This window comes from Natator depressus, chromosome 6, assembly GCF_965152275.1.
Source record: "Natator depressus isolate rNatDep1 chromosome 6, rNatDep2.hap1, whole genome shotgun sequence".
NCBI classification, from domain to species: domain Eukaryota; kingdom Metazoa; phylum Chordata; order Testudines; family Cheloniidae; genus Natator; species Natator depressus.
In genome coordinates, this window is record NC_134239.1 from 49,179,417 (window position 1) to 49,199,987 (window position 20,571).

The window sequence follows — 20,571 nt, forward strand, 5'->3', positions numbered from 1 at the left end:
GAGAGACGCTCCCATCCGCCTGCTCCCGGCTGGATTTTCGTGCATAGTTCTGCACCCATCTGAGTCACGCGGGGGGGGGGGGGGGGCTGGGTTCCCACTGCCTTCTGTCTCCAGCGGCCGCAGTTAGCGTGAGCGGACTCGGCGCAGAGCGCTGCTATTTAAAGTCAGTGCCTCTCTCTTCGCCAGGGGGGCTCCTCGCGCAGCGGCTGCAATAGCAGCAGCGATCAGTTTAAACCTCCTGTGCCGGGCAGAGGCTGCATCTGTGACTCGCTGCAAGGGGAGCAGGGTCAGCTCTTCGGTGCGTTTTAAGCTGCTCTGTTTTCCAGGGCAATTTTGGGAATTTTCTTCTCTCTCTCTCTCTCTCTTTCAAATTTGGCTGCCTTCAATTCCAGGGACCCTACTTTTATTGTTAGTGGTGGTAGTAGGATTGCTTGCAAGTGTGCTGTGTGGCAACCTGCAGTAGCGGACTGACTTCTTGTGCCCATTGAATGAGAGCCCCCCCCCCCCCCAAAAAAAAAAAAAAAAAAAAAGCAAAGAGGAAGGATCCCTTCAAGTTCAAATATTCTTTTTGGTACTAATTTGCAGCTGAGCTTTCCAGGCTTGGATAAGAAATGGATAAGGATGAGCTTGACCTTCACAGAATCCCCCCAGAGGCACCTTGGGGGCCACGTAAGTGTTTATAGCAATGGGGGAGGGGGATGCAAAAGGTCTTAGAGTTTGGAGCTTGGGGATGTTGTTAAAGGGAACGTCATTTTACTCTAGTCTGGTAATTCTAAAGGAAAACCAGATTATCCAAATGCTTCCCCATCAGAAGTGCCATAATAAGGAACTTACTAGCAATTTTTATTTAATACTTTAAAATTCCAGGAGTAATATCCTACTTAGCAAAGTACTGGCCAAAATAAGTCTTTATTTTCTTCTAAAACATAAAACATGATCAGTCATAGCTGCCCAAATATAGCAATTGAAAGCTCAAATCTTACAAAGCCAATCTACCTATGAAACACTGAAAAATGCAGTATATGGTAATGATATATATAAACAAATACTATTTCAATGAATTCACATTATAAAACCGAAGACAAACAAAGAAGGATTTAAATTGAAATGTCTTTCTGTGTGTGTATAAATTGTTAAATAAGGTAATTTGTGTATCCCACTATTAATTAATGAGTGCAAACAGATATCTATTGATTGGAGAGTGAAAGTACATTCCTTGGCTGAGAACTTACTTAACATTTAGAACCAAAGAACAGATACCTTGGATGATATGGGGCACAGGGAGAGAATTTCCTTGGTTTCCCCATAGAAATAAATCATTGCTGTGTATGTGTGCATCTATATGCACACACAAAAAAAATTCACTTACTTCAACAGTTGGAAAACAAATGACACTATCAATGTTTATTGAATGAAATTTTCTCCTAGTTTAGAGGCTGTTAAACTCAGAATTGAGCTGCTAAGCAGGAACATACTGTAACACTTGATTATCCAGCTGAATTGTATACAAACGAAGTAAATTTAGAATGGCAACGTTTATAAATTCCATGCTTTACAATCAAAATTCCAAATCTAACTGTGTGCTGCTAAGAATAGCACGGGGAGCCCTTTCTTCACTCCCTGTTTTTGGATTCCCATGAAGACTGTTATCCTAAAGTCTGCGTATTAAACAGCCAAATATTTAACTGGAGTTCAGCCCATTTCTAAAAGTAACACTGTATGCTCATCAAATCTCAGACTAGCCAGAGTGTCTCAGGATAAAAAAGGAAAAAAAACTTGTGGAAATCAACCTGACAGAAAACAGCTGGGTTTTATATCAAAATATTGCTCTTCTGCTGTCCATTAATTGCCCCCATGTTAACATATTTATAGTAGAAGAAGAGGTATAACTTCTTCATTTCAAAGTTGAACATGAAGGGGCACTCTGGAGGAAAAAAAGGAGGAAAAACAGGGGAAGCTACAGTGTTATCAAAGTACATCAAGAGTGAAATCAATATGAGGACCGATTGGTACTAAAAAAAAAATACTATTTCTCATGAGGCAGGCAGCTATTTATCATAAGGCAATCAAAGTGATAGCCAAAAGAGCTCTGAGAAATACTTTAGTGACATTCTCCATTTAATTTACTGATTCACCCATTAGCAGCGTGAACTGAATGTACCCAATCCCATCAATATGAGCAGGGAACAGTTTTTGGTCTCCCAAATACATCATTGCATTTCTATTGACAAGCCATCCAAAACGCTTCTTTTGAATGTTTATAAAAATATAAGCCATCTAACTACACTGCAGAGCTGTAGATTGTCAGTTTACCTTGGGAACCTTTGCTCCCACTGAAAAATGATGTAGAACCTATTCCTGAAGTCTCTACATGGTCCTTACTCAAGCAAAACTTCCACTGGCTGCTGTTGCAATTTAGCCTGGAGTAAGGATTGAGGGACATATTTTTAAAAAACAGAAGAGAATGGGTAAACAAGAAAAATCTGCAAAAATTGGTTGACTTATGCGTGACTATAGTCAAGCCTAAGTGTCATCAGTGCCCCTCTGCCATTGACTCATCAGAAGCCCCCTCCAGGAATTTTGGGCTTCATTGGTATCATGAAGGGGAAAGATCAAAGGGGATGAGTGTCATCTGCTGTGTCATGGCCCCACAAACCCATAGGCATGTGATAGTGCTGGCATTGCTAACAGTTTTCAGCATTCTCTTATGCTGTGGAGTTGCAAGTAGAGGTAGTGCTGGGGCTCCCTCTATAAAGGAGGCACAGGCAACATAGTGTCTGAAGGAACCATGCTGGCATAGGTAAGATGAGACCTTGGGGAGCAGTTTGGAGGCAATGGGCATGAGGCTCAGTATATCTTTAGGACTGGAGGATGAGGTCTCCTGCAGAACTAGAATGGAAGCAAATCCCCACTTCCAAGTGAAGTTTAAACCATCAACTCCTTCTTCCCCCTGGGGTGAAATCTTGACCCTACTAAAGTCAATGGGAGTTTTGCCAGGGTTTCACCCCATACCCATTTCCCTGGCTCTCCCTCTAGAAGAGATTATTCAGCTCTGAATTGGAACTTCTAGAGCAGACCTATAGGTTTATTGTTTTTATTACATTTCTGCCCTTGATAACAACACTTGAGCTATTTCCACTGCCAGTTAAAGTGATGAATTATCTCCAGCTAATAATTAATCAGTAGTGATAAGAGACTAACTAATAACCACTTTGATTTAATTAGACTTTCTCTTCCAGCTCTGCAGTCATTCACCTCATTAACTTTGTTTTAACTTGAAATAACTTATTCATTTATGGAGATGGGTACACGTTCAGCCCAAGCACCTCCAGCAGGTAGTTTTGATTCAGTGACAGTTCTTGGGGTCTGCAGCCAGATGTCTCACTCTGCTGAATAACTTGTGGTACAATATGTCTAGTCCTCCATAAGCCTGGCAGGCAGCAGAACAGTTCACCAGTCACGGCAAGGGGTTATGGAGAAAGTGAGTATCAGGAAATAAGTGACACAGCAGAGCTGGTAATGGGGTTAAGACCCAGCATGTTTACCACAACCAGAAGCTGCTATAGCTATGGTCTGTTACGCAACTGTAGTTATGAAATATGGAAGAAGGCTAGCCTGCCAAAACAGAAGGCGGAAGAGTCACCCTGGGAAGTGGCAGCATTTGTTGGCACCAAGAGGGAAAAAATGTCCCTTTTAAATTGTATTATACCCCCTGGATTCTGATGAGAAAAGGAGATGCTGGGGACTCACTGTGAGTGGGGAGAGAGATTGTATTCAATCACTTTTCTTGGGGAATCTTAGCAGACATTGCAGATTTCAGGGCCTGATCCTGGTGCTGAATGCCCTCATCTCCCATTGGCTTCAAAGCACTGAGCACTTCTCAGGAGCTGCTCAGCACCTTGGAATGACTGGGACTTTGGCAATGCTGCTACTCTGAGATAATTTAAATAAAGGTAAGCTTTTTAACAGCAATCAAAATAGGTGGCTTGTAAGTTAGAGCCCTCTCATGCAAACTCTTATTCATGCAAATGGTCCTTGTAATATTTATACTCTGGGATTGTTAGTGCTGGTTAGGACTACTCGCATGTATATGGGTTTGCAGGCTCTAAGCCCTTAGAGTGCAACTCCCCAAGATGGAATTTGTCACTTTTTTTAAATAATCTTTAAAGTTCCATAGATAGATAGATAGCTATCTTTACAGAGAATATCGCTGCTTTTTTTTTTTTAAGAGGTTACAAGGGAACTTGTACAGCATTTTTCTCCTAGGTCAGTTGCACAACATAGATGCTTATTGGTCATATTATAATCCTGATACTAAGCCTTTTTACAGCACATTTCAAATTGCTTTACAAACATTTAAGGAATCATGTCAACATCCTGTGAGGCTGGAAAATATTATCTCCATTTTACAGAAGGAAGGATTCAGGCAGAGAAATTCAGTGACTTAACTTTGGCTATAGAGCAAATTAGTTTGAGAACTGAGTTTAAAACTCAGGTGTTTCTGGATGCCAGGCCTGTGACCATTCCTGTCTGTATGCCAGGAAACTTGATCAGTATGCACCAGTATGTGCAAAATTCTCTCTCCTGTCCACACTACAGATATTTATTGCCTGTTCTGCACTCACTGATGTCAGTTGAAGTTCTGCTCATAGAACAAGCTCAGAATATGGAATAGAAATCTGCATGGCTGATGAGATCAAATAGCAAAATTCTGTCCAAAGAGAAGGGATTAAACTAATTTTAAAAGCACCCGGTTAATAATGACAGGAAAGGAAACGCATGGACAACTATTAAATTCACAAATACAAAATTCAGAACATGTTGCCTTGTATTAGGTAAATCACACAACCACTGTTCTGAGCCAGCTATCCTGAGCAGATACTTACTTAACGTTGGCCTTGTGATGCTGTTGAAGTAGGGATGAAAGACTTTTAGACTCTTGTCTTCACTGTATCCCTAAATATAAATAGCTTGCTCTAAAATATAATTTATCCATGCCACCTTTTTCCATTGCTTTTATTTTTGGGGCAGTTTTACAATTGACTTCAGTGGGATAAGATAGGGCCTTATTTAGGACTCTCAGGATTTGACTCCTTAACTTCAGTGGGATTTGAAAGTGTTCAGCTCCTTACAGGATCTGGGCCTGCTTAGTGTGATCAATAACAGGAAGAAATTTATTCATTTATGTCTAGTCTGTCATATTGTTATATTATCTCTTCAAAATCTTGTTTCCCATCCCCTATATGTTTGTGTATAGTGACTGATTTTTAAATTTTTTTTTTCTTGACTAGCATGTAGAAATTCAAGGAACTTTGTGCCAACCTAGGGGGAAAATTATTGCAATGTACAAAAGAAGGAAGTGTTTGTGCCAAAAGTCACTAAATTGACCCAAACTGATTTGTGGTACTGATGTCTTAAAAGGGAATTCTGCACGTGCATCTGTGTGCATACACTTTTCCACCCCTATTCTAGCACCAGAGCCACTACAAGAAAAATTTCAGGGAGAGCAGCAGACCTAGTGGGTGTGTTTCACTGACTTGTGTGCCTATGCTCCCTGACTTGATAGTGGCAGTGTATGCACGTGTACATACACACACACACGCACAGTGTTATGAGCAGGAACAATCTGTTCATTGGGTTGCTGAGAGATGATCATTCAGGCATCCATTAAAACTGCTTTCTTGAACATGAGTATGGGCCCATTTGGTGGTTATGTGTGTGAGGGAGCTGAATAAGGCCATGTGTCCTCTGCTCTAATATTCAAGTGTGCACACTGCCAATATCAATGGAAGATGTGTATTGAATGGTTTGGGGCATCAGATGTGGCAGCAGTGAGAGGATAAGGCTGGACAGACTGTCAAAGCAAGCTCTGTCATGTACAATGAAGCCCTGGTATAGTTCTACTTACTGGTAGAAATTATTACATTGCTGTATATCTCCTGTGTTCACTGGCACAGAGTCTGAACCTGGTCTAAAGATGAAAAATGGTTCTCTATATGTAATATGCATTTCAGCATGTGGTCAGGCAAACCTTGCGCAGATGCTGGTATCTGAGTGCATATTGTGAATGTTCTTTTTGATGAATGACGAGTCAAGGTTTCTAAAAATAAATTAATGGTTTTTCCTTTTTTTATTTCCTGTGACTTAATATATTTTATTCAACCATATAATTACCAGGAGACTTAGTGTAAGAGCTGAGTTACCAAGTTTGGATATGGAACTGAACTGTCTCACCATTTGCAGTGGGGGTAGAGGATTAGGATCCTGGGTTTGTGATGTGTGTTGAGGGTGGAAGGGGAGTGGATCCAGGGTTCTGCTGCAGGCTTCTTTCTAATACAGAATGTTCACATGTTTAATTTGTAGAATATTGGGAAATGCCCTCTCCTGTACCTTTAGCACTGTGGAGATCGTTGGAAAGACCTTGTAAATAAATGCATCTGCACAATCAGCAAAAGAGAATCTAAGAAATCTATTAAGGTCTGTTAATTACTAAAATAATTAAGCGTGAGGGAGCTTCCAATTAACTATTCCCTCAACACCACTCCTAATACTGATCAGGCTATAGTCCAAAATAACAATTACTTCCACTTCATTAAGTCAAGCAAAATTTTTTTTACATAATTTAAGCTCTTAGCACATACTCTCAGTTCATCATCTTGCTGATAAGCCCATAATCTTGCATTCAAATAGGTCTGAAGATATATGCATTTCATTCAGGTTTTAAGTAAGTGAAGAGTCCACCTTTTTGTGGGGATTATCTACTAAAATATTGGGATCTTCTAACCTATAGAAAACATAAGTTACTATCTTGTTTCTGTGTCCTTGGAAAATATAGGGCCCAATCTAAAATATGCCTGGATGTCCATGGGAAATTGAGGGAGTACATCTCTTTAGAGAAGACTCGGAGCACTTCCCAGGATCAGGTCCATATGGTACCCCGTATATCCAATGCAGAAGCAAACCTTATAGAGTATACTATATATCTCTCAAAAAGGTACATCTTTAGGCAGTATAATGTATGCCTGATATAAGGGCTTGTCTTATAGGATATGCTGTATGGACAATGGATGGGGAGGGCTTACTGAAGTCCACTATGCATTGTACTAATAAAAATGGAATGACCGAATTGACTAGAGACATGACTTGGGTAGTAATAAAACCTCCCTTCAATATGATAAGTAGAGTTCTCAGGGCTGCTGTGTCCAGACAAGTGATTAAAGAAATTTAGACCATAGCAATATACTGTACATGTTTCTAAGTGATGTCTACTCCTTGACCTTGTGTGTATTATAAGATTAAAATAAGAATTTTCCCTTTTCCCATTCCATGTATTCCTTTTCTGGGCTTATGAGATACAGGCTCTTAAGTTTTTGGTACGTACAGTATGTACTATGTCTGTGCATTCTAATCCACACTACTAGCATTTCTTTATAGCCTCTGTTTGCAAATATATTTTGTATGAAAGATTGTTTCCTTTTTGTCCTTTTGGGAGCCATAACATATTTAGCTTTATCCACACCTGTGCTTAAAATTACTGCTGCACTGTTTGCTGAAAAATAGAATTTCTGTTAATGTCAGTATATAGGGCCTTGTGAAAGGCATCCAAATCATAGATTCTGAATGTCTAGATGATGAAATGAAATAAAAGTTTGAAAGTTGGACCAGGGGGAAAAAAGTTAGTTTTATCTTTGGATCCATGCTTGTGTCTTCCATTTTCTTCAATGAAAGACACCTATAAACACTGGCAGAATTTAGCCCTAATCATTTTAATTCAGTGTATTGGGATTACAGGTTTCCAGGGACATGGAATTCAATGATCTAAAAGTAGAATCTTATTAGTAGGTGACCTGAATTCTGTCTGAACAGTTTTCTAGGTCCTCTGATGATCACAGGGAAGCAGGTTTGAAATATTATTCCACCTTTACAGTCATTATCAATAATGATATTTGGCAGGCAGTTGAGCCTGGGCTAAAATGCATTTCAGAATGAAAGCTCAGTTTAAGGCATGCCTTGGAGACTGACTTAAACCAAACAACAAAGACAAGAAATTCAATATTATAACTGAAACCCTGAGAAAGGTTCAGCTATTGTGCCATGGTGTTGTACAGGAGGTTCAGGCTTTCCAAACACAGGAATGTATTGCATATCTGAGCTATAGTACCTAAGGACATTCTCATACTCAGTAAATTCTCTTTTAAGGTGGGTGAGGAGGCTAGATTGAGGTCCAAGGGTTAAACAGTGATGTGTAACATTAATCTGAATAATCCTGTTGAGGTGGGTTTATAATGGAATAAATCTTTTGTACTTCTATAGCACCTTCCAACTGCAGATATCAAAGAACAAATCATAATGAGCTTGCAATGGGGTTGCGCAGATGTACCTGAGGGCATGATTTGGAGAAAATAGGTGTCGCACAGGTCTTACTGAGAGTATGATTTGGCTTGCCAAACCTTTATTACACATGATTATGATGAGGAGAGGACTTGACTTTCGGATCTGAATTTGTTGGGCCGGCAGTTGAGGGCAAAACCTTTTTCCTTCCAACCTGAGTAAATTTGAAATGGAGTCAATGAGAGACAATAAAACATGGAACTACATAGTGGTATTTTTGCAAAGTAGGCTGCTGCAAATTGCAGTGGAGGAGACCAAAACAGCATATTTTTGCCCAGAATCAGGGGAGTGCAATGATCGTGTTAAGCCATCTTTGCAACCCCACTTCTGAGCTGCTCCAGGTGTTCCTCAGCTACAGCTCAGGATCTGGGCCTAAAGCTACCATGCTACACTCATTAGTTTGGCTGTCTGCTTCAAAGAGATCATTGGCTGATCAGCACATTTAGAAAATATGGCTTCATTTTAGGTCCATATTAGTTTCCTCTCAGAGCAAATATGGTCTCAAACTAGGGTTACGATAATAACTGATGATAATGCTAACATCAACTGGAAGAAAAACTGTGCCTTAAAAATACCATTTCAAATGATCATGTAAAAAGTATTTTCTCTTCATGCTGGTCCAGTAAATAAATTTATGATAGACGTATGAATCTTCAAAAAGGGAGAAAAAAAATCACTGCCAGAATATAAATGATTTGTTGGATGACAGAAAGCAGAACCTCTACAGCCTGCCAATGGAAAAGCAGAACCCTTTTTCACACTGTAGACTTTTAAAATTTTATAATAATACCTGCTGCATAAATATAAGCCTTCCACGTTAGTTGTTTTTAAATGGTAGGTACGTTAATTTCATTTTAATCTTTCTCCTTTCAGCAGCTTGCTAATAATACTTCTGCTAAAGAAGCTAGGCTCTTGTTTCCAAAATATAATTTTTTTTTACTTTTCTATTAAAATGAATGAAGCCTCTTTTTTGAGTCAGTTTCTCTGTCTTGCAATGTATTTTTCCAGAATAGTTTATCTAGACTCAAAAAGTTTCAAGACTAGCCTTAATCAGGCAAAGCACTTAAGCAAGTGCTTTAATTTTAAGCATGTGAGTAGTCCCAATGATCGCTTTTGGTGAAGAACAAGGCGGTCAAGTGGCTGAAGGCCTGATCTTGCAGATACTAAGCAGCCTCCATTTATAACCGCCTTCAGTTAGGGTTGCCAATCCTCCAGGATTGTCTTGGAGTTTCCAGGAATTAAAGATTAATCTTAAATTAAAGATTAATGTCATGTGATGAAACCTTCAGGAATATGTCCAACCAAAACTGGCAACCCTACTTTCAGTAAAAATTTAATTTGCATAGTACTTTCCAAGATGTTCTCAGCACCCACCACTAGCATAGCCTAAACTGAAACACAGGGACGCTACTCTTTCTTTTAACTACTGAGTCATAGTACAAGTTAGAATCTGCATCCCTTTCTCAGGAATATTTTTAATTACATCAGTGGGTGTTTAGTCTGAGTAAGAAGTGTGGGATCAGTCCACTCTTCCTTAAAGACCCAATCCTGTGAGGTGCTGAGCACCCTGAATTCCAGTTAAATTACAAAGGGGCCTGTTCTACCTCCAATTTAAGTCAGTGAGAGTTTTGCCATTGACTTCACTTCTGGAGCAGAAACACAGGTCTAATTGGAGTTAAAGGTCCACTAACTCACAGGATCTAGCACTAAATCTTTATAGCAATGTCCAGTCAAAGCAGTCCTGGACAGCCAGATACTGGTTTTGGTATGTTCACATAATTCACCTGAAAGCAGTGAAGACCTAGTCATGCAACTGGCTCTCTCCAGACAGACCCCAACACATAGTAAAGTCTGCGGCCCAGAACTGCCCATGCAGAATCAACTGCAGAATTTAAGCTTGGAAGTTTTTGCAGGTTGGAAAAAACACAGATCTATTTAAACGTCTATTAAAAATAATAGTTAAAACAAATGCATTCTGTGTATAAACTGCCTGTGGCTCAATACTAATCAACTGAAGAATATTCAAATTGAAAAATAATCAGTTCTCCTAGTCATACTTTTTCAGAGGGGTGACACATCCAAACACATTGAGACATGTGGGGTTCAGTTTCAGCTCAAAACACTGGACAAATTTCAGCCCTTACCAAATGTAATCCCCTTGCCCTTTTGTTTCACAGCGGATTTTGGAACAGAATGTTTACATCTTGCCTCCTCTCTGTGTGGCTGCTTCTATTATTACTGTCTTTTTTAGGAATAGGGTTTAAGACATAAAAAAGATGAAAATACAGGAGATAAAACAGAGACAGAAGTGGAGGGGGAAGGAGACACTTTAAAATAAACTCTGCGCTGGAAGTTTGCATTCTGTCCGGAACCTGAATTAGTTTTGGAGCAGCATCATTATTTTTAATATCTATTTCCCCACTTGACTCTTCTGTCAGCTTTTTCCTTATTTATCGTCTAAGTGACCCCTGAGGGGACACTTGTGAAAGAAAAACTAATCTGTAGTGAAGGACAAAAATGCAGCTTTTGTTAAACTGCAAATGACTTGATAAGTTGGCAAAACCAAACATTTTTGAATTCCCATAAGAATTTGAAAATACATCTGGTTCTTCTTCCCCCCCAAATAATGCTGCATTGTTGTGGGGATAGGGAAGATGGAAGCAAAAAGGATGGGTCAGGGAGATATTGTCCCAGTGAAACTCAGGTTGAGCCAATTTTTGGGTGGTTGCCACCTCTTTCCACTTCCGGTGGTTGAGCAAATGCAGATAGGTTTGTAGCAGTCTAAGGGGCGGGGGGTGGGGGGGGAACAGTTTCTCCCACTGGTTCACATGAACTGCTCTGAACTGGAACAGATGTGGATGTACAGAACTATCTGCTTACAGCAACCATTCCATTTATAACTGCAATTTTCTATTCAGGTCTTTATCATTTTAACTTATTTTGTGCTTCCACATTCTGTTCCAAAAACTACATAATAAAATAGCCCCATTTGGGTGGGTTTTCAACTTGCATTCAAAAACGTTGGAAATGTTATTCCTTGCATGACTTTACAAGAGCAAGACTTTTCTGTTCAATGCTTTATTGATAATAGTGATAGTCTGAGGCAGTGTTCATTTTGGGTTTGGAGCCTCTTTAAGGTGGGGTTCAGAATGCTGGCTCAAGATCAAACTAGGGCTACTCTGGCTTCAGATTCAAGAGTGCTAAAAGCTCACAAAATGTTCCTTACAATATTTAATCTCAAACTGGTCCTTTCATGAAACATATCTTTTATTGGACAATGTTCAAACTAGATGTAGAAAATAGATCCCTTCTTGGTTTGGATGAAATCCCTAACCAGATCAGTAATGACTGGTTCAGATCCAGGGATTCAAATCCAGTTCCCCTGAAATTCAGGCCTCTGTGTGGATGGTGGTTCAGATGAGCTCCTACATTGGTAAACTCTTCATTAATAAAATTCAGCATTGAATGCTTTCCATTCCATCTTACATAAGAACACAAGAATGGCCATAGTGGTTAAGACCAGTGGTCCATCTAGCCCCATATCCTGTCTTCTGACAGTGGCCGGTGCAAGATGCTTTAGAAGGAGTGAACAGAACAAGGCAATTTATCAAGTGATCTATCCCCTGTTATCCAGTCCCAGCTTCTAGTAGTTAGTGGCCTAGGGACATCTATATCATGAGGATGTATCTTTGACCATCTTGGCTAATAGTCATTTTGGACCTATCTGCCATGAATGTATGTAATTATTTGTTAACAGAGTTATATTTTTGGCCTTCACAACATCCCCGGCAATGAGTTCCACAGGTTGGCTGTGCACCATGTGAAGAAGCAGTTTATGTTTGTTTTAAACCTGCTGCCTGTTAATTTCCTTGTGTGACCCCTGGGTTTGTGTATTATCTGAAGGAGTAAATGACACTTTTTCTCCACACCATTCATGATTTTATAGACCTCTATCATATTCCCTTCCCCTCCCCCCCCCCGAGTCATCTCTTTTCTAAGCTGAATACTCCAAGTCCTTTTACTCTTTCCTCATATGGAAGCTGTTCCTTACCCCTAATCATTTTTGTTGCCCTTCTCTGCTTTTTTCCAATTCTAATATATCTTTTTTGAGATGGGGTGACCAGAACTGCACACAGTATTCAAGTTGTGGGTGTACCAGGATTCTATATAGCGACATTATATTTTCTGTCTTCTCTATTCCTTTCCTAATGGTTCCTAACATTCTGTTAGCTTTTTTGCTGATGCTGAACAATGAGCAGATGTTTTCAGAGATCTATCCAGGATGATTCCAAGATCTTTCTTGAGTGGTAGCAGCTAATTTAGAGCCCATCATTTTGTATGTATAGTTGGATTATGTTTTCCAACATGCACTGCATTTATTAACATTGACTTTCATCTGCCATTTTCTTGCCCAGTCACCCAGTTTTGTGAGATCCCTTTGAAACTCTTCAGAGTATGCTTTGGAGTTAACTATCTTGAGTAATTGTGTATTATCTGCAAACTTTGCCACCTCACTGTTTACCCCTTTTTCCAGATCATGTATGAATATGTTGAACATCTCTGGTCCCAGTACAGATCCTTGGGAGACCCTGATATTTACCTCTCTCCGCTGTGAAAGTCCATTTATTCCTACCCTTTGTTTCCTATGTTTTAACCAGTTACTAATTCATGAGAGTACTTTCCCTCTTATCCCATGACTCCTTAAGTTGCATAAAAGCCTTTGTTGAGGGACCTTGTCAAAGGCTTTCTGAAAGTCCAAATACACTATATCAACTGGATCACCCTTGTCTACATGTTTATTTGACACCCCCGCCCCCAAAGAATTCTGATAGATTGGTGAGGCATGATTTCCCTTTACAAAAGCCGTGTTGACTCTTCCCCCAACGTATTGTGTTTATCTATGTGACTGATCACTCTGTTCTTTGCTATAGTTTCAACCAATTTGCCTGGTACTGAATTTAGGCTTACTGGGCTATAATTGCCAGTATCACCTCTGGAGCCTTTTAAAAAATTGGCGTTACATTAGCTATCCTCCAGTCATCTGGTACAGAGGCTGGTTTAAGTTATAGGTTACATACCAAAGTTAGTAGTTCTGCAATTTCATATTTGAGATCCTTCAGACCTTTTAGGTGAATACCATCTGGTATTTATCAACTTATTCCAAAACACTGACACCTCAATTTGGGACAGTTCCTCATATTTGCCACCTAAAAAGAATGGCCCAGGTGTGGGAATCTCTCTAACATCATCACAATTAAGTCTCATAACATTTCAGTGTAGTACGTAGTTAAATGTTCTGACTCCTGCTGACTGAGCTGCAAAGAGGTTAAGGGACATGCCCACAGTTGCGGAAGGAATCAGTGGTAATGTTGGGTATAGAATACAGAAGTTACTGACCCCAGTCCTGTGCTCAGTATACCAGACCACACTGCCTCTATTACAAAATTACTTTAGTGGTCAATTTTTTCAGAATGACTTTGTTTGTTTGAGTATCAGGGAACTGTGCTTGTCAAATTTGTTTTAGCTCTCCACTTTCAGCCTTAATACAGCAAACAAATTCCCCCTAAGTTCAGAGACCGATAGGATCATAATAAAAGTTATCACCCTCTGGGATTCAGGCTAGGGTCATGCTTTCAAAGCTGTCCATTTGAAGTGAGAGTTTTTTGCTTCCCTTATTATGGTATTGACTAATATGAACTTATGGGAATCCTTATGCATGCTGTATTCTCATACTATTCAGTGGGAGTTTGGTATAGTAAAGAACTGCGGGATCAGATAGCAGGTTGGCAAGTTTTGATGAAAAGGAAGAAGGAGCACCTCCCTTTCATATGCTGACATTTTGTTTGTACAGAAGGAAGTTCTGTAGTCCATTTAAATCCCATCTGCCCAATGTATGTAGCTTGCTATATTTTTATTTTACTTATTTTAATTCCCATTAGGAGTTTTGCATGACAAGAAGCCACAGGAGTTCAGCTTTAAGTGCTTTTCTAATGCCTTTGAATATGTTCATGATTACATCTTCTGTTGATGCCACTAGACGAGTCCCTGTTTAGCCCCTGAATTGAAAGATTTCACCCTTTTACCCTGAATTGTTCTGTCCCCTCTACAATTCGTGATTTATAATTGCCTGATAAAATATTGTCAAGTTCTAGCTTTTATTTAAAGAATATCTAGTGTAGGCAACTTAGTATACAATTGTTTGATGGGTCAATTCCACCTTTGTTTGCATTAGCCGGTCCCTGTTGACTTTATCCTTTAAGCAGAAGTAATCTTAGGTAGTCTGGTTTTAGTCTATGACTTTGCTATTTTGTGTTCAGAGTAAACAAAGGCTATAACCCCAAGTGGGTAGAATTACATGGGGGAAAGGAGTGTTCTTTCCTTCAACAAATAAATCAGCTCCTTCTACAATGCAAGAGTATATACCAATGTAACAGGGTGTGTATAGTAAGCATAAGCAGACATACTAACAGAGGGGAAATCTCTGACAAGTTTTAAGTATGTCCCCTGTTCAAGTGAAGTCTTTTAGCAGACAGGTCTGTCACATTTATTCCCTAATAACTTTTGACAATAGGCAGACATTACCACAGAGTTTATTTTAAGGAAGATTGTTTAATTCTGCATCTTGGGTTTTTTTCTGGTTACTTTTCCTTTTTTTTTTTTCATACAAAGAATCTGGTCATTTATTGAGTTTGAGGTATGGTTATATTTGGGAAGGAAGCAATAGACACAGAGAACTGCTGGACTATATCTGAGGTGTCTGGCTATAGGAAAGGTGCTCTCAGCTACCATGATTTCTGCAGACATAATTCCCACTGAAGTGAATGGGAGCTTTGTATACTCCAGTGACTGTAGAATCTGAAGCTGTATCCAGGAATGATTTTATATTCCTGAGTTATCTGTTGGTCAGCAGGCAGGGAAAGTAAGACACAATTTTCTTGTACAAGGGAGGAATAGAGTGTTGGTTAGAACCAAACATCCCTACAGAGCTCCAATTCACCTTGTTTGCAATGCTCTTACAGTTGCAATCCCCAGACTCTTCTGAGCAGAGATTGAAAATTATGTGGAAATATGCCAAACTGTGTGTCAGAACAGGACACTTTGTTCTTTGGAGCAAAGGAAATTGAAGCTAGGTTTCCAAAGAGAGATGCTAACCCATTTTGTGTCTTAGCACTGTAAACCTGGGTCTGTGGGAGCTGGGCTTGTGGACTTGGTGTTTCCAAGTCCATGCTGGAGTGTCCATATGGCATTGTAAACCTGGATGTACAATTTCTGGACCTGGGTCTCACAGCTAACATGTACATACTGTATTATGCAGACCTTCTGACTCAAGTTTGCTGCTTGAGCTCATTGCACTGCAAAATGAGAGGCCTTGAACCTCAGTTAGAGGGACTCGGACTCTGACCCACCCCCCCAGCAGGGTCCTAGAACCTGAGTGCTTGCTGACCCGAGTCAGACTGATTTTGTGTGTGAATGGAAGGGGGGCTTGTGCTCAAACCTGAGTCAGAGCTCTAGTTTAGTGTGCAATGTAGAAAACAGACACAGATATTCATTGCTTTCATGTCTCTACATTTACTGCTGCAGTCTCTCCACAACAGTAAACTCTAGGCTGAGCAGCTCCTGAGAGGCACTGAGTGCCCTCCACTCCCCTAGCTTCCCACGGTCAGAGGGCACCCGGATGGAACAATGAGTCAGTATTAGGCAGCTGTGCAACATGAATCTGATCTGATTAATGTATTCTGGGGAAAGCAGGGCTGCCTCACTTGGGAGAATGATCAAGGATTCAGGAACAGGAGGAAGATAAGATTTCATTTGGGAATTGCACAAAAGAGACAGTCCATCCTGAGAGGCTCAGCTGGGAAGAAGGGTCTGGGAGGCTTTTAAAGGGCTTTGGGTGGGATTACAATTTTGGTGAATCATGGTTACATTTTACAGAGTGTATAAATAATAATACTGCAGTACAGATGTATACAACACTTTGCAGTAATAAAAATACTCCAAAGAACATATATTCTAAGGATGAACACAGAATAGAACAATTACTACAAGAATTTGAAAGGCAAATTGCATTTGGATGTTAATACAAGAATATGGAATTATGATACTGGATTAGACCACTGATCCATCTAGTCCAGTATCATGTCTGCAACATCGGCCAGTACCAGATGCTTGAGAAGAGGTGTAGGAAGGTGTAGCAGCAGGCAGGTATGGCATGGGATGACTTGACCCAATGGAAGTTTCCTCCCAGCCCCAATAAATAAAGCATAGCTAAATCTCAAAGCATTAGGGTTTTATATTCCTTCTAAAACTCATGTATGGTTTTGCAGTATTTCCGGTTACAACTTTGTATATTCTTTTTATCCATATAAATGTCTAATACCTTTTGGAAATATGCTAAGCTCTTGGACTCAGTTGATATTTTGTGGCAATGAGTTCCATAGGCTAAAGTACATTCTGTTAATAAGTATTTCTTTTTATCAAGTTTCCCTTTGCACCTTTCAGTTTCATTTAATGTCCCCATGGACATTCAACAGGTGGTGGATGAGGGGTTAGGAGTGATTTTAAAGGAGCTTAGTGAATATTGATTTGGAAGCTGGTTCATTGCCAGCTTCTGTAATTGGAAGAAGACATGGCGACCAGACTGTCAGCTGATATAAATCAGAGTAGCTTCACTGAAGGCCATCTATACCATTTGAGGATGTGGCCCAGAGTCAAGAGTGGGCAAGGGGAGTAGTGATAAGGAGGGAGGCAAGGGTAATGATGTGAGGATCAAACAAGATTTTTGTGACATTATAACATAAAAATTACTCAATATTGTGGTAGTACAAAAGTAACAAATGTTCATTTGGATTTCTGTTGCTAGGGATTTGCTTTGCTTTGTTGTATAGCAGCAAACTAAGGAATTTAGTTTGAACATGCACAAAAGGAAAAGAGGGAAAAGATTAACATTTAAAACTCAAAACTTCAAATAAATCTTCACTTAGTAAACTCCTATATTCTCTTTCACTTAGTCTTTTAAAGGGAAAAATCCTGCCTTCTAAGTTTTTCACATCCTCTCCAAATGTTCCTGTTGGAGGGGAAAAGTCAGCTTTACGTGGTAGTGCTCAGAGTTTGTGTTAAAGTTTGAGCCTGTGTTTTCTCAACGCAAAAGAAGACATATGCTCATAAAGAGGGAGAGCAAAGAAAACCAAAAGAAAATGTGCTGACAGTCACTTAATGTTTGCATGTCAGTTACTGGAAAACTGCGGGCAGAACAGGTGTCAAGGTTCCTTCTCCACTCTGAACTCTAGGGTACAGATGTGGGGACCTGCATGAAAGACCCCCTAAGCTTATTCTTACCAGCTTAGGTAAAAACTTCCCCAAGGTACAAACTTTGCCTTGTCCTTGAACCATATACTGCCACCACCAAGCGTTTTTAAACAAAGAACAGGGAAAGAGCCCACTTGGAGACATCTTCCTCCAAAATATCCCCCCCAAGCCCTACACCCCCTTTCCTGGGGAAGGCTTGATAAAAATCCTCATCAATTGGTACAGGTGAACACAGACCCAAGCCCTTGGATCTTAAGAACAATGAAAAATCAATCAAGTTCTTAAAAGAAGAATTTTAATTAAAAGGTAAAAGAATCACCTCTGTAAAATCAGGATGGTAAATACCTTATAGGGTAATCAGATTCAAAACATAGAGAATCCCTCTAGGCAAAACCTTAAGTTACAAAAAGACACAAAAACAGGAATATACATTCCATCAACCACAGCTTATTTTACCAGCCACTAAACAAAAGGAAATCTAAGGCATTTCTAGCTAGATTACTTACTAACCTAACATGAGTTGTAAGGCTGCATTCCTGATCTGTTCCTGGCAAAAGCATCACACAGACAACCCCTTTGTTCCGCCCCCCCTCCAGATTTGAAAGTATCTTGTCCCCTCATTGGTCATTTTGGGTCAGGTCCCAGCAAGGTTATCTTAGCTTCTTAACCCTTTACAGGTGAAAGGGTTTTGCCTATGGACAGGAGGGATTTTATAGCACTGTATACAGAAAGGTGGTTACCCTTCCCTTTATGTTTATGACAGCAGGGCACATGGAATCACTTTAGCATGCCAACCTGGTCACAGCAAAGTGTTGTAAGGTTAGATTTGTGCTGCCTTGCTGATCTTGACTCTGGTTAGACAGAAGTTAAACAGAGAAAAATAGGAGAAATAAGGTGATGCAGAAACTGACATGCTGTAGAGGGACTAGCAGGAGCCTTTGGTTCACCTCTTGTGGAGATGATGCTCTTCTTGTGTAGACTGATCAGAACATTTTTTTCAGGATCAGGAAAAAGGTCCAGTGATGTGGTAATTGCCCAAGTACCAGCCTGTAATGGTAATGATTTCCTTGGTGTGCTTTAAATTCTCTGCAATATTAATTTATTAAGTGCTTTAGGGAATAAAATGTTAAAGGGGTACCAACATTGGTCAGTCAAAAGAGCTGTCCTGTCATCTGCATATGGACATTCCCTTTCATTTTATGAAAGTTCTAGTCTGGTCTAACAGTCTTGTAACTTCACTAAGAGCTTTGAAAAACCCTTTATCAACCATTTGTAGGTCAAAGATTAAAGTGACTTTCCACTTCAGAGAAATTAAGGTTTTAATTCACTCCAAAATCCAGCAAAACAGTGGATAAAGCATAGGGTGGGTAGGGGTCTAGGCACACAAGCAATCAGAATGGAGACAAGAGCAGAGCTGTAGGTACCTTACATGCTCAGCTGAATGCACAAGAGCTGGGAAAGCCAATGCAGAGAGATATAAGCATACTAGCATAGGCTAGTAAACCTACCAGCATTTTAAAATAGTGCCAGAGCTGGGATATAAATTTATTTGTGACATCACTTACACTTTCTTCAGTCTCTGGCCTCTCTCACCCTTTCTCAATGATACCTCTCTCCTGCTACCTCCTCCTGTAAATTATTTTACACTAGTAACAATATACACAACACGTAACACTAACATACTACAAACTGTTACTGCACTAGTACTGTGCTAGAGTGGAAAAGAAAAGCTTATTATGTAAATCCTAAATATAGTGCTTTACAAGGGAATGGCTTGTAGTCTATTTGTTTTTACCCTTCTGTTATTCACATGAAAAGAAAACCATGTAATGATCTCTCTGGTGTTAATGAAGTTGATAGTCCTCAAAAGATGTTTTATGGTGTGTAAGGGGAGATTCCTGTGAGAGGCTGTTAGTGAGAACAAGCCAAACAGGAGGCATGAAAGGAGGAATCAGAGGCAGCAATATTACAAATGCACAAGTCATTGAATTCATTAAGCATTTTACAAAAGTTCAGTGTGGAGAGAAATTGCTAAAATTGGGAGTTTGCAACACAGAATCAAGGAGTTCTCAGTAGATGCTAAATGAACAGAGAAAGATCCATGTGATCTTACTGAATTTAAAAGATAAATAGAAAGAGGGAAGCTCTCCACAGTACTATTCTGTGTTCTTGCACCTTCAAAATCTTTGGGCCTTATTTCATAAAATATTATGGAGTATTTACAGAAATGGTGCAAAAATGTTGCAGTTACAGTATGGTAAGTTCTATTCACTTTTAAGCCTTACTATGGAATACTGTAATGGCTTTTGTGTTAACAGGTAACTAACAAAAATTACAGGATCACCTTCAGATGGAAAACTTCAGACTGCTGTCTTGTTCTGAGTGATACGTTCTCTTATTCACCCCAGCGTGTGTACATATTCCATTATCCAGGATGTGGTAAAAACATTTTGGAAATGGCTTTATAAAAGTACTTCCACCTCTGTTTTCCCTTGATACCAACAGCTATTGCACCCCTGAAAAGAAAATTTCTAAACTAATTAATGTGCCTGTAAGGTAAGAGAGTGTTAAGTTAATGTTTGTAATGTAAGTGTTCAAATTTTATGCACTGTTTGCTTAGATGGCCTTAGAAATTTGTTGTTTAAAGGCAAGGACCAAGGCCCCACTAGGATCTAGGGATGGACTCTAGAGGAGTCAATAAAAATGTGGATATGCCAAGGAAGAAGATAGACGGGTTAGGCCTGTGGCTAGGGTTAGGTCAGATTCCAGGTGGTTTCCATTATCTGCATCCTTTATTCTTCAGCCTACAATGTGCATATAGTTCTGACCATGTCCACTGAACTTTCCAGCATGAACAGAAAGGGATGATATGTC

At 39.7% G+C, this 20,571-nt stretch overlaps 1 protein-coding gene across 1 annotated transcript in view; it reads left to right on the top strand.

Moving 5' to 3' along the window:
- The first annotated feature begins 245 nt into the window (after positions 1–245).
- ANO1 (anoctamin 1) overlaps positions 246–20,571 on the top strand; it is a 115,632-nt gene continuing 95,306 nt past the window's right edge. The window contains exons 1-2 of the mRNA XM_074956985.1: positions 246–298; positions 586–669. Coding sequence (XP_074813086.1) covers positions 612–669 — 58 coding nt within the window. The 5' untranslated portion in view covers positions 246–298; positions 586–611. The remainder of the gene's footprint in view (positions 299–585; positions 670–20,571) is intronic.